We start from the raw sequence: 13,666 nt of genomic DNA, 5'->3' as shown, positions 1-13,666 counted from the left end.
CATTGGCTCAAGTTCAAACCTCGGTTAAGTGTAAGTCACATACTGTCTGGCGGCTAATTCACTCAATAAAATGGTAAAATTACAGCCTTCGAGATGCCACAAGTTTCCATTTACAGTGTTCCAGTTTAATCGTAACATGATTTCACACCCAAAATGGTGTGACGAGCAGGTCAACTGTGTTACAGGATGTAAATCTGGTTTTCACTTTCTTCAGGTGAATAAACAAAGTTCTCAAATAGCTTTACTGTATCAGTTTCTAACAGGGCGATGATCAGGGTTCATCTTCCAAACATGGAAATTACCTCAAGGATAACCTAATAAACTTTTCCTTGTCTTTTTTTTTTTCCTGAGGCAATCCAAGCCAAGTCTTCAACAGAAACAAAAGTTACAATGGTAGAGAAAGATGTTTTTCGTCTTGTCACGAGCGTGGAACAAAGAAGAAATTCTGAGGAATTGAACCTCATACCTTCCATGGCCAGAAATCCGATACAGTATGGCCGCCGAGCAGGCGCATTGATGCCAAATACAGTCTTGAATTCAAACGCGTAATTCAAGCCGTTACAAAGAAAACAGTGAGATTTTAAGTTACCTTGATTTATTATTCGTTGTTACATCCCTTTGGAAGCTTCAGCCCAAGGTTGAAAAATCTTAAAACAAAGTTAACATCTAGTACAACCTGAGGAATCACGTAGTTAATATTTTCGTAGTGGTTAAACCCGTTCCCAAGTCCAATCTTTCTCAGCGCAAATATGCTTGCAATCTGCCATATGTCTTCTCTATTGGCTAGCTGAGTTCCCATTTTCTCGAAAATATCAACTGGTCTCAGGAGGGTTTTGGTATCCTTTCAAAAATCCAAATGAATAAAGGCTGATAGTTTCGAAAGAAACTGTTCGGGGCTGCGTCGGTGGGAGTAACGAAATAAGTTGGATATATCAACAAAGTTAAAGTGGTAAATTGGCCACCGTAACGATTACAAAAGCTGACGTTTTGAGCGTTAGCCCTTCGTCGGAGTGAATAGAGGAATTGTGGGTTGTGTGTGCTTTTAAAGGCAGTCTAAATCCCACAGGGATCAACGAACGCTTTTCATTCCACTAATTTATTCTTGTTTTTCTCGTTGCCATATTCCTACCAATAACGTAGCTCCATTCTCTGCCTTTAAAAGCACACACAACCCACAATTCCTCTATTCGCTCCGACGAAGGGCTAACGCTCGAAACGTCTGCTTTCAAAAATCCGCTTGCTTTGTCTACACCAGAAATCAGAATGCGGAATCCGTACTCTGATGCTCAACCACAATGCCACAGACTGACTCTAAGGTGAGCAAGGTCCATTATGAACTTCATATATGACACGCGAAATGCATACGGCAAGGATCGGCAATGTCGATAACGTCATATTTTGTAAATAGAATAAGAAAAATGGTAAGGTTTGTGCTCGGTTAAGAAACAGGGAAAGCGTGGAACTAAGAGGAAAAGAAGTGACGAAGGAGTGCCATCGGGTTCAATGACACTGGGCCTACTGAAAATATGTTCTCTTGAATCTTAAGAATCCACCATGATATCGGTAAGTTTCACTCTCGACGCAACAATTATTTATTTAAAATCATAATGTGCAAAACGTAGAGATGTCATTTGAACGAATAACAATAAAATCAAACAAATAAGGCACTTGTTGATGTGCATGGTTTAAAATGTTACTGTATGTGAACTAAAACGAAACGATCAATAGATGAAGAAATTTCAAGTTATTCCCATGTATAAAGCTAAATGTTTGTTTGTGGGAATACTTTAACATTTCACTGAATAAAAATTGAAACAAAACGAACAACGCTCTCGCTCTACGCTTCTATGAGATCAAAGACAACAATCTCAGATTATACGCTTGTCAGGTCGAGGACGAACAATAACGACGCTTCACGCTTGAAGTAAAAGACAAACAAATACGACTCTCGCTCGACGCTTGAGGTCAAGGACTAACAGACGAACAACGCTCTCGCTACTCGCTTAAAGCGGAATACGGCTGGGAAATGGCACTCAACGCGACATGAACGGAAACGTCGAATCCAGATCAGAAGACTCACGAATTGAGCAAAAATCGAGTTAGGGCCAAACTACACAACTGCCGCGCATGTGTATGTAAAAGCAGCGTTGAGATTAGGATTGCGGGCTCCTCTTGTCGCCCGCAAAAATTAATAAAAATTGAAATACATTTCTCAAGCACCACACTCTCCACCGTGAACCTTTCATGTGAGTCATGGGTTGTAAAATACTAATCTACAGAATTCACACAGATGAAAATTGTAACGACACAAATCAACTGTATCCTTTAACTGACGAGTCGTTGAACGCTACCGGTGATGATGGCCCCAATCCTATTTGCTATTGGACGGTTGTCAATAATACTGACAGTTATCACGTGATATTCTGATGGCGTCATGGTTAGTGCGCTCGACGCCGGATCGAATGGTCTGGGTTCGAGCCCTGGTCGGGGACATTGTGTCATGTTCGTGGGATAGACACTTGACTTTTGCAGTGCCTCTCTTTACCCTCGAGAATTAAATGGGTACCGGCGAATTTAATGCTGGAGATAACCCTGCGATGGAGTAGTATTCCATCCAGGAGGGAGTAAAAATACTCCGAGTCGCTAGACCGGAATTAAGCGCCGGCCCGGTGGGCCACTTGGCTCGTAAGCAGACTTTTTTACCTTTTAACCTCAGGGTGCTTGGTCCTTGTCACGTTGGAAATCAGTTGCATGTCAGGCTGCAGTCTGGAAGTAGAAGCGAACCAAAATTTAAACCTTAAGGCCCCGTGCAAATGCACTGGATTTGTCCACTATATAAGCTCTCACCATGTTGAATGTTTGTTAAGGTGTTGTTGAGCGAGGTGTTCAGATGATCTCAACAATGACTCAACACTGTTGAGCATTCCGAAGATTTTACAAAGGCTCATGGGATAGCCTATCCCGCAATTTCTTTGACCTTATTTCGTTAAGTTCTCGGCCAAGCTGAGATCGAAGGCCGAACGTCTTTGTCTTAATATCTGCCACCTCAATTTCTAGTTCGTCACTCATATCACTGAGTGCTTTCTCTCTCTTGTTTTTTGAATGGTATCCTTTCGTGCTTACGCCCCAGAAGCATGTATTTTTCTCCAACAAATCAATCAGCTTTTCCGTTTCCTCCTCCGTCCTTTTCTTGTATTTCCTCTTTTAGAATTATTTTGCATTTGAACTTTCCTGTAGAACTTCCGGCTAACTGCTGCGACGCTATCTTGTAAAATGTTCGGTATGTTTAAACTCCCAATGGTTACTCTGGGCACTGCGCATGCGTGGGATCAACATGTTGAGTGTTGCTGTACAAATGCACTCGACTTTGTTGAGCCACGCATGGATGTCCGCGAAACAAAGGAAATGTTGAGCAGTGTTGAGGGAAGAGTTTGACCAGTTTCAAATTTGATTCAACAGTCAACACCGCTCAACACCTCTCAACAGCGTGTTCAAATGCGCTCAACTTGTTGAGCTCAACATGTTGAGAGCGTGTACAGCTACAGTGGACAAATCCAGTGCATTTGCACGGGGCTTATAAAGACAAGAAAGATTAAAGACATGGGTGAGTAGCAGAAAAATTTCTTGCCTTCGACCTTTGTACATAGTCTCAGTAATAAATAAGAAATTTAGAAGAAAGTCCTTGAAAAAAGAATGGCAAAACTCAATGCGAGATGCCTTTAAAATGACTTAACGTACTCGAATCTAATTGAGTAAAATATCATTACACTAACTCTTCACCTTCCTCTAAAAGCCGCAGCAATTTGACAAGCAGATATCAGTCTCAATTTGACGATTTCTTTTTTTGATAACCTGATTATTCTACCCCGGTTCGTTTGTTTACGTTTCATTGGTTGGTTCATCCTCGGAGACCCAGGGGCTGTGGGTCGATTTCAAGTTAGGGCGTGAAGAGCCCCTAGGGACATTGTCTTAGAAGACAAGTTCCAAACAGTCGCAGTCGTTCTGCCATCTGATTGGTGCCAGAAAATCTTTGTGTTTTTCTGCCTAATTAGAGTGAAGTGTGCTTTAGAGTCCTTTCGTGTGTTTTAACACGGACATAAACTACTAGCTCAGCTGGTCGCTATGTTTGTTTAGACCGTACGACGGAGATTCTCTTGAGGCGAAAAGTTTCAGTCTCGGCACACAATGTAAGAGAAATCGATCAGATTGTCAGCGAAAATCTTACCGGAAATTATACTGAATACTTTCGCAGGTATCACTAGAGAACGTGTTTCAAAGTTTGCGAGATTTGTATACAACACGATGGTTGCAGTCATTGATATGTCGCTTTAAACGTTAAACGAGATTTAAGCTTAAATCTTTCGAGATTTTTTGCATAATTTGCTGTGACTGAAACTTTGCCAATCCCGTAAAGTTATTTCGTCGCACGGGCCACGCAGGTATGTCGAGCAACTGGTACTTGCGCAACTTTCTGTGCGTGCCAAAATCAAATCTCATCTTCTCTTGAAAAAAAAGAAAAGCTAAGCGTGGAAACTTTTGCTTATTAGATGTGAGTAGATGAACCTGTACTACTAAGCTGACATTTGCAATAAAGCAAACCCGCCCTTCCCATCCAATATTTCTTGGACTTTGGTTTTGTTTTTCCCACTGAAAACAGCATCGGATCGATTTCCAATGATCAAAGGTATTTAACTTGGTCTTCAACAATCGACAGAAGAGGTGAAATGACAATGTCTCGTTAATAAGTTTTTGTTCAGATTTTAATTAGCTAACCGGAAACACAGCTAAGCTTTCTCTTAGCACTTGCAGGATGTGGTCCACGGACTTAACGTTCTCTGCAACCTTGGCCCTATTGTGAACGACTTTACTACTAAGATTACATTTTGGCGCGCACAGAAAGCAGAAAGCTACGTAGGCGAAAGCGCCAGTTGCTCGACATACCTGCGTGGCCCGTGCGACGAAATAACTTCAAAGGATGGCAAAGTTTCAGTCACAGCAAATTATGCAAAAAAAATCTAGACGTTTAAAGCGACATATCAATGACTGCAACCATCGTGTTGTATACAATCCTCGCAAACTTTAAAACACGTTCTCTAGTGATACCTGCGAAAGTATTCAGTATAATTTCCGGTAAGATTTTCGCTGACAATCTGATCGATTTCTCTTACATTGTGTGCCGAGAGGCCCGAGACTGAAACTTTTCACCTCAAGCAAATCTCCGTCGCACGGTCCAAACAAACATAGCGAGCAACTGAGCTATAGGATATGTCCGTGTTAAAACACACGAAAGGACTCTAAAGCACACTTCACTCTGATTGGGCAGAAAAACACAGAGATTTTCTGGCACCAATCAGATGGCAGAACGACTGCGACCGTTTGGAACTTGTCTTGTTAGACAATGTCCCCAGGGGCTTTTCATGCCCTAACTTGAAATCGACTCAGCCCCTGGGTCTCCAAGGATGTGGTTGGTTCAACGGTCGTGGAAAAGAATTTTGGAAAACTGATTAGAAGTGATGAAAGTACATAGACAAGCTGGTTGGTTAGTTGGTTGGATGGTTGGTTATCTTTATTTATACACGATATATATGAAAGCTAAAAGCTTCTGGGGTCGTGTACAATAAAATACTACTTAATTAAAATCAAATACAGCTAAACATTAAATATAATTAAGCAAATTAAAGCGTATTGAATGCCATAAGTGCGACATTGAAACAGAATCAATTTACAATTAGATGTATACAAAATCTTCAAGTTCAAAACTAGCGGACGATGCTGATACTACGTTGAATTTAACGGCCTTAAAAAGATACAAGTACGTTAACGTCGGTGATGACCCACTGGGATGATATAAGAATGGAACGTTGATTTAAATCGATAAGAGAGCTCAGAAATCTACAGTGTATGTAATACATGTACTTTGTTTCGATTCGGTTGCATGTTTTTACTTATTCTGTTTGCCACATCAGATTGGCTGTAATTTGAGAGCGTCGTGATAAACACGTGAAAGCCAACCGAGATAGTATATTTTGCTGTTTTACGTTTCCCGGAAAATTCTGTGACTTTACGCTTCTTTTCATTTCTCTGTCGAGCGTGGTTCGTTATAATTAGAATTGAACTATTTGGTTGGTTGGAAATTGGATTAATCAAAGCGATGAGGAAACGTTCGATACTTTGGATTTGTCATGTCGTGATTTACTGCGTCACAGGTTAGCCAAACTATTCGCTTGGAAATTAGTGAGTTTTTTAACATGATTTCTTGTCGGCTAATTGAAAGTCTTACCCTTGTGTTCAAAACGATCGTTGGTCAGAATTTTAAAGAACAGAAGAGGAATACTATAGTTTAAGTATTTTAAAATCTACATTTGATATGCAGGTCTCAAGTCTCACGCATAATGCTTAAACAACATTTTAGATGGATGATATTGTTTTTATTCCGGAGAAAATAGGACAATTAATGCGAACTTCGGAGCATCAGTGTATATTAGGACGATGAAATTATTCAAGTTAATCAAGCCACACTTTTTCGGAGGACTTTTAAGCGGAAGCGTTAAGAACTTAAGCTAATAAAATAATATGCAGAAGGAATATGCGTAAACAAAACAGTTTAAGGCTTCGGCTTAACGCTTTTATCGATAGAAAGGTGAAAAATGTATGAAAATGTTCGTAGCTAGAACTTAAAATTGAATCTCGGAGACACTATCTTAACTAAACAAAAACTTTTCCATGTAAATTCAAGTATCAGTTGTGTGTGTTTTTATAATTAATCTGCATACGTTTCTCAGAAATTGTTTACCCTTCGATAATATCGATCCTTTCTGAGAAAAAGTGGAGGTGAAACTGACTATCATTTAAGAGGTTAAATATATCACTGGTAATATTATGAAGGACCAGTAACCTCGTTGCAGTCGTGCTAATATACGGAGCGGATGGTCGATCCATAACTACTAAATAGAATGCGTGACCGTAGACCTCTGTGACACACGAAAGGGGTCACGCTATGAAAAAAAGGTACGAATTTAATCCATCATTGCTCCATTTGTGGCTCAGTCTTTACCTGTTCAGTGTCCCTCTATACCAAAGTAAACCATTATATCAGGCTTTTACCGCAAAAAATTTGATATGACTTAAATTTTGAGCGCAACAGTTTTTTGTAATAAGCAGTGATAGAGAAGTTTCAGGATCTCACATCCAAAAGTTGCTTTTTGACGGGGTGCCTGCGACTGCACGATACAATGCTAGTCAACGTATCTAGTATATTATAGCCAACCACTGAGCAGTCTGTGAAAGATGTGCAATAAACGAGGAACAAAAAACAAAAAGATAATACATTAAGTAACTTTTCTTGAGAGTGAAACTTATCTATATCAAAAAAGCTTCAATAAAAATAGGCCCAGCGTCATTAAACCTGGTAAGTCCTTCATCACTTCTTAGACGTTATACGTACGAAGGGACCATTCATTATTTTTCACCTGAGAGGGGTATGATTTTTTTTGCAGGGGGAGAGGGAATCACAAGGTTTTCAGGGGGAAACGGAATGGGGGATCAGTCGTGGTCAATAGAGTATCAAGGGGGGCACTACAGAAAATTGACTGCCAGTGAGCCTTAATGGGGGATTAAGTAGATTTCACTGTGCCACAACCAAATTTCACCCCCCCCTCCCCTACGGGATGAATAATGACTTGTGCTTTACCATGTTATTTACAGGATTCACTCAAGCCATAGTTTATCCAAGAATGATCGCTGCTCCTAAGAAGCCAACAAAAGCCTACACTGGCGACACTGTTTCATTAAGGTGGCACTACAATTCAGGAGATCTAAAGGATGATCTTTACGAGGTGGTTTTTGGTATTTGGAAGAGTCCTGGGTTCCTGAAAACAAAGTTGGTAGCTGTCAACTCGAGTGGCTTTTCCTTAACAAGGCCCTCATATGAGTCAGCGGTGGGTTGGGCAGGAAATTTGACGTCCTCTATGGCTGTCTTTGAACTTTACAATGTAAAGCTTGAAGACAGCAAAAAGTATGGAATTGTGGTAGAATATGGCCTCCAAAATACCCCATTGACCGGCACAGTTCAGCTTCAAGTTGTATCCGGACTTCAAGCAAAATTGAGACGTAAGTAATATCGTGAACGGATAGCTCAGAAAGTGTTCGTTTTTTAACTCAAAATTGTATTTCAGGTTAATGTGATTATGGTTCCTTTGTGGGTCATACGATGGGGCCCACGGAGAAGAGATGCCTGCATGTCTCTTGCAAAAATGCAAAAAATTGATGAGATTTTAGGGGCATTGTTTTGTTCAGTCAGGATCCAAAATGTAGTTCCTTGATCAGAAGGGTCCCCAAAATCTCCCAAAAGAGATGCCGCGCTGAATTATTCTGAGAAATCGATAACGGTTATTTCAAGATCAGTGCGAATTGCGAGTATAATTTTATTCAGTGTTACTGTTGGTTATTATCTTTTTTATAAATATAATAAAACTATCGTCAGTTGTAGCTATACAAGCCGTCCGTTTCCATCGTGAATGGTCCAACACTACATTAATCACTGGAAGATTGATATCCGGACAACTGTGTTTGCAACCATTCCTAACTCTACCGAGAACGAAGATCGCCAACGTCAGTAAACCGCTGCCACGTAAAAGGAGCGGGAAAATATTTTCTATCATACTGTTCGGAAAAATAAAGAGTTAAATGAAAAAAAAAAGGAAGAATTCAGCCTCGAAAGAAATGTGTGTCGGATGCGGAGATCTGGGGTCTGGTTGTTGAATGATACCATGTTCTCAACTCTAAACTTAACATTTTGACTATACCAATTGTATTTCAATTCAAAACTACCAGGTATGATAGTGGATTTTGCGTATTTTCTTAGACACAGGTCCACCAAAAACTGCTACTACACAACAGAGAAATGTCACCATGGCTGTGATGAGTACTACTTACGAACCTGGGTCTCCAGAAACGTCAAAAGGTAATGTTCCTATCCCGATAGTCCGCGCATCTAAACATACAAAATTTATGCACCAGCCAGATCATTGGCCAATTACACAAGATGACATTTCTTTTCCTAACTAATCAAGAATTTGAAGTTGCCATGATAACCTTTTTTCTACTAACTAATATACTCCCCACTCTACAAATTCGAGTCCGGTAGCCCGAGTTTAGACTGCAAATGATTTATCATATAACGAGTTCAAACATTTCATAACTATTTAACTTGCGAGAATACTTTCATTCCTATGAATTAACCTTCAAACAGATCTTCATACTCATTATCTACCTACCTTTTTACCAACATATCTGCTCCCCCAACTGCTACAGTTTGATCAACAGAGTCGTTATTTTATATATATATCTGTTCTAGAGCCCGGCGTTTCAGTGCCATCTGGAGAATCCTCCTTTAAATTGATGGTGGCATGCGGAGTCATCTTATTTGGTGTGATAACACTCATTGGGGTGAGCCTTTGGTTTCGCCGTCATACTGAGAACACCAAATGTGGCGCACATCATTATAGCTGCTGTAAACCTGTGAAAGGTCTTGTCGACTATCAAATCGTTTCTTTTTAAAAATTTTCGGTATTAAATGCATTGATAACAGTCCAAGCATTTAGAAAAACTTCGAAGACCCTTCCTATAGACGACTCACCCTTTTCACTAAAAGCAACAAAAAATAAATTTTGGCGTGTGACCGGGGACATTCATGATACGAGAATTAAGAGATGTTAAGTGTTACTGCTCTAGCAGCATCACTCATGATTGGTTCATCATGGCACGACAGCAGTTTCAAACGTCGAAATCATTTCAATCGAACTCAACCTAAATTCCTTTTTAAAACGAATTGAAAAACTCTTATCTATATGTAGTTCACTCATAATGTTGAATGAAAGCGCAAATCAGATCCATGGAACCAGTTTGATGTAGGCAAGACTGACCCAAACGAGTCATTTGAGACCAAGCTGCTCTTATGACTGCCGCGCAACACGGGTAAACCTGTCTTGCTGAAGTAAATCTCCCCGAACGTAACACTAATGGAGATTGATTTTACGAGTGCATATTTACATCAAGCACTCCCCCTAGGCAGCGAAATTGTCATTCTGATCATTTCCTCTATCAGTTGCAAGCTTTTCTGCCTTCACTTCGGCAAAAGTCCTTCAGCACTACAAATATCCTACCCAAGGGAAAACTTGACCCTCGATGAGCACCTCGAGCCAAAGGTTCAGAAGTTCAAAAATAGTTTAAGTTATCCGTATTGTAGTGACTCATTTAAACCACCTCTTTCTACATGCAATCCAGGAGCCTGGTAAAAAAAAAAAAAAAGAAAAAAACGCACGAAAATATTTCTTCAAAGTGTTTAAACTATATAGCTAGACATCATAACATAACTGCCGCGAATTTTTCGTTAATTTCATCAGAAATGAAAAATCAGCGTTTTCTTCATACGGCTCAAGCCTATGAAAACGGAATATTTCAATTTTAATGTCTATGTATACAAGTTGTTTTAGTGGACACTATAATTTCAATAGGTTCGATAAGTCGTTTATTATTAACTTTGACCCTTGCTTCATTAGTTATGTTGTGTTCAGACGAAAGTTTTTTAATGTTTTGTGCGTCGCCAAATGCATGACATGGTGACACTACAGTCAGACAACCCCTATAATTCTCCCTTCTAGCCGCTAAATTTTGCTTGGAAAATTATTCAAGCGTTTTTGATATAAATATAACACTCTCACACTGGTAGGTTTAGCAACAGTTACCCTTAATTATAACATCTGTTAGTCGCTAAATATAATTGTGTTATAAGGAAGAAGTTACTCTATGATGTAAATTACTCCAAAGATGTAAACATGTACAATGTATAAAGATTACGATTGATAATAATTTGTTTCGTTCCTTTTATTTAGTGATTCTTGAAAGTTTTTTAACGATAGCACGTGAAATGTTTCTGTTGCCTCTCTCCATTGAATCTTTTCGAGCGATTTTCCTTTTTTTTCTGCCTAATAAGTTCTACTCAATTGTGTTGCAATCTCGAAGGCCAACTAGATGTGTTACAGGAAACCGTATGTGTAGGGCTGGTTTCTACAACATTGGAATTTCCTGGAAATCTTCTGTCATTCCAAAATTTCAGATACCGGCGCTTTTTTGCCCGTACGTCGCAACCCTGTTTTGGTAAAATATGTCGCAGTGAATAAACGAAATAATTCCACGACTCCTAATGAAATAACGCAAAATTTTCGTTGCCATCCACGGCATCCACGGTTTTTCTAGGCAAAAATTTAAAACATAGAAGACCAACAAAATAAATTGCCGCTAATAATTCATTTTTAAGCCCACTTCATAAGGAGAGTCGAAGTCGTGAATAAGTTAACGTAACCGTATAAACCATTAGGTCCTCGACTTCCGCGGTCCAAGGCTGATGAGTTAGAGACGAACTTGATTAGGCACAGATGAATGATGCCATGCAATAATTTTGGGCATATTTATATGGTAAGAGCATAATGCCAAAATAACGACTGACATTCTTGAGAAGAACGCGTTAAGATACGAGTGTAATGCAAAATCGTGCACATCATTTTGAGCATATTTTTTTCAGGGTGACGCTCAAAAGCTTAATGCTCGAATTTTCGGGCATAATATATCGGACCATAAACTTGATAGAGTGAGGATTAGAGCTGTTAAAAACGTTCATTTTCACCGGTCAAGTAGTGTTATGATGCTTTTAGATATATCCGGAGATGGTCTGTCACAGTCGTTAAATAACGAAAGGCATAAAGGGAATTGGGCCAATTTAGTTTATCACGCTTGGCACTTCCTTGACCCAGGCTTTACAGATGTATATGAAAGCGAATATCTTGTCGCATAAATTAGATCTGAAAAGTTCCCACGCTACTGATGTTGATGTTTCTAGGAAATCAACGACCTTGTATCAGCTTTAACAATGTTTTGCCAGAACATTGCAGCTATTCATAACTGTCATATACTGGCATAAGTTCAAGTCAGATTATAGCCAATCATGCAGAAACCGAAAGCTTCTGTTAATAAATCAGTGCGTAGCGTAGGTGCCAGAATTTCTTGTAACATCGTTCTTTATGGACATAATCTAATTCTGAGGGTATTAAAAAGTCTTTCTGACCGCTTATGAACAACAAATTTGGGACCAATTGTTGGTGCAATTTAGCCATTCAGTCTACATACGTAGACAACCAGATGGACAGCCTGTCTATGCGCTTTGAATTCAAACTTATCACCGTCTATGCGCTTTGAAACGTATCACCAGGTGGAGACTAGTGCTAAATATGGTAATGGTAAATGAACTGCATTTGTTTTTCTTAATGTACATAATCACCATGTGCTCTATAAAGATGTCAACTCAATGAATACACTATAATCCTAGATCTGAAGTTTTTCAAAACTTAGAAGGTATATCTCTACTCAGAGCAAACGCTTGAAACAAGCTAGGGAGAGGTAGGGACTTATCAAATGAACAGGTTTGGACCCTCGCTTTTATTTGTTTACGCTTGTATCAATCAGTGAATCGATCAATCAATTATTTTGATGCGACAGAGACCGGGTTGAAACGCAGAGTACTCATCTAAGAAAATATAGCATAACGCCAACATCTGTACAGTTATTGAGCTAAGGAGGATATCTCTTGTGTTTCTGAGTACCTCAGGCGATTTTTAATTCCTCTAATTCTGAGTTTTGATACATTATTCCTGTACTGCAGCAGAACTTTCGATGCGACAGAGACCGAACCGAAAAGTAAAATATCTTTCTCAGAAATTATGGCGTTTTGCCCACTTCTTCATAATTGTTATTTATTTTTAAGACGCCTCCCTCTAGAAATAAATTATGAATGAAAGCTGAACTTTTGAGTGTGATGACTATCAAGAAGCAAGTAGCCTAAGGGCGTTAAGTGGAGCGGCTTTGTTGTAACGTTGTGAAGCGGAGGATCTGGATGGAAAGTGAAACTGGTTCAGTTGCAGTAACGTTAACGAACGAAGCGAATTGGCCGACATCACGCAAGGGCGTAGCCAGGAGGGTCCTTGGGTGCCTGTGACCCCCCCTTGGTAGGCCTTCTTTAGAGCAAACAACCTACAATATTTAGGTGGCGAAAACGCCATGACAATATCTTGGCCATTGAAATTTTTTTTTGTGAGTCAGCGGCTCTTGTATTTAGTTAATATGGGCCTTCATGCCGCGATAATACGACTGAGCCAGCTCATACACGTAGAAGAGCAGCAATGTAAATGGCGAGTAGCCTCTGTGACCTCCCCTTTGAAAAATCCAGGCTACGCCCCTGTCACGGTATTACTAACTTTCGAAAGCAGACACCCTTTAGGAAGCTTCAGCTCAAGGATTAACAGCTGAAATCTTCCTCGCAATAACAATGTCATTGCATCTAAGTTCGTAGAAACTGAACAAGAAAACCCATACACACATTTTTATTCGAACTGATGAATATCTTTCCAGAGATGAGTTTCGCGTGATCTAACATCAGAAACAGCGCCGTCTCGTCGAAATTTATTGTCATGAATATGATTAGGCTTTGAAGGTCAAATTCTCAGAAAAGCGTATTGACATTTCATCAGCTAGTTGGTAAATATTGCCTTCTCAATATTTTGAGACTAAACAGACCGGCTTACAATCGGGATAGTAGGGCACTCAATGCACGGCC

At 39.7% G+C, this 13,666-nt stretch overlaps 1 protein-coding gene across 1 annotated transcript; it reads left to right on the top strand.

Moving 5' to 3' along the window:
• The first annotated feature begins 6,001 nt into the window (after positions 1-6,001).
• Positions 6,002-12,856, top strand: LOC111338901 (uncharacterized). Its single transcript, XM_022945452.2, has 4 exons — positions 6,002-6,206; positions 7,705-8,109; positions 8,864-8,962; positions 9,356-12,856. Exons 1-4 carry the CDS (start codon positions 6,152-6,154, stop codon positions 9,556-9,558), a joined length of 762 nt encoding a protein of 253 aa, XP_022801187.1. The 5' UTR covers positions 6,002-6,151; the 3' UTR covers positions 9,559-12,856.
• Positions 12,857-13,666: the final 810 nt, after the last annotated feature.

Source organism: Stylophora pistillata, chromosome 9, assembly GCF_964205215.1.
Source record: "Stylophora pistillata chromosome 9, jaStyPist1.2, whole genome shotgun sequence".
Lineage (NCBI taxonomy): Eukaryota > Metazoa > Cnidaria > Anthozoa > Scleractinia > Pocilloporidae > Stylophora > Stylophora pistillata.
Note: the sequence above shows the minus strand (reverse complement) of the source record. Positions and strands in the feature narration are given on the sequence as shown.

Coding starts and splice junctions, on each gene's coding strand:
- LOC111338901 (XM_022945452.2), top strand. CDS start 6,152: ATGAGGAAACGTTCGATACTTTGGATTTGTCATGTCGTGATTTACTGC. Junction 6,207..7,704: donor CGTGATTTACTGCGTCACAG/GTTAGCCAAACT, acceptor TGTTATTTACAG/GATTCACTCAAGCCATAGTT. Junction 8,963..9,355: donor GTCTCCAGAAACGTCAAAAG/GTAATGTTCCTA, acceptor TATCTGTTCTAG/AGCCCGGCGTTTCAGTGCCA.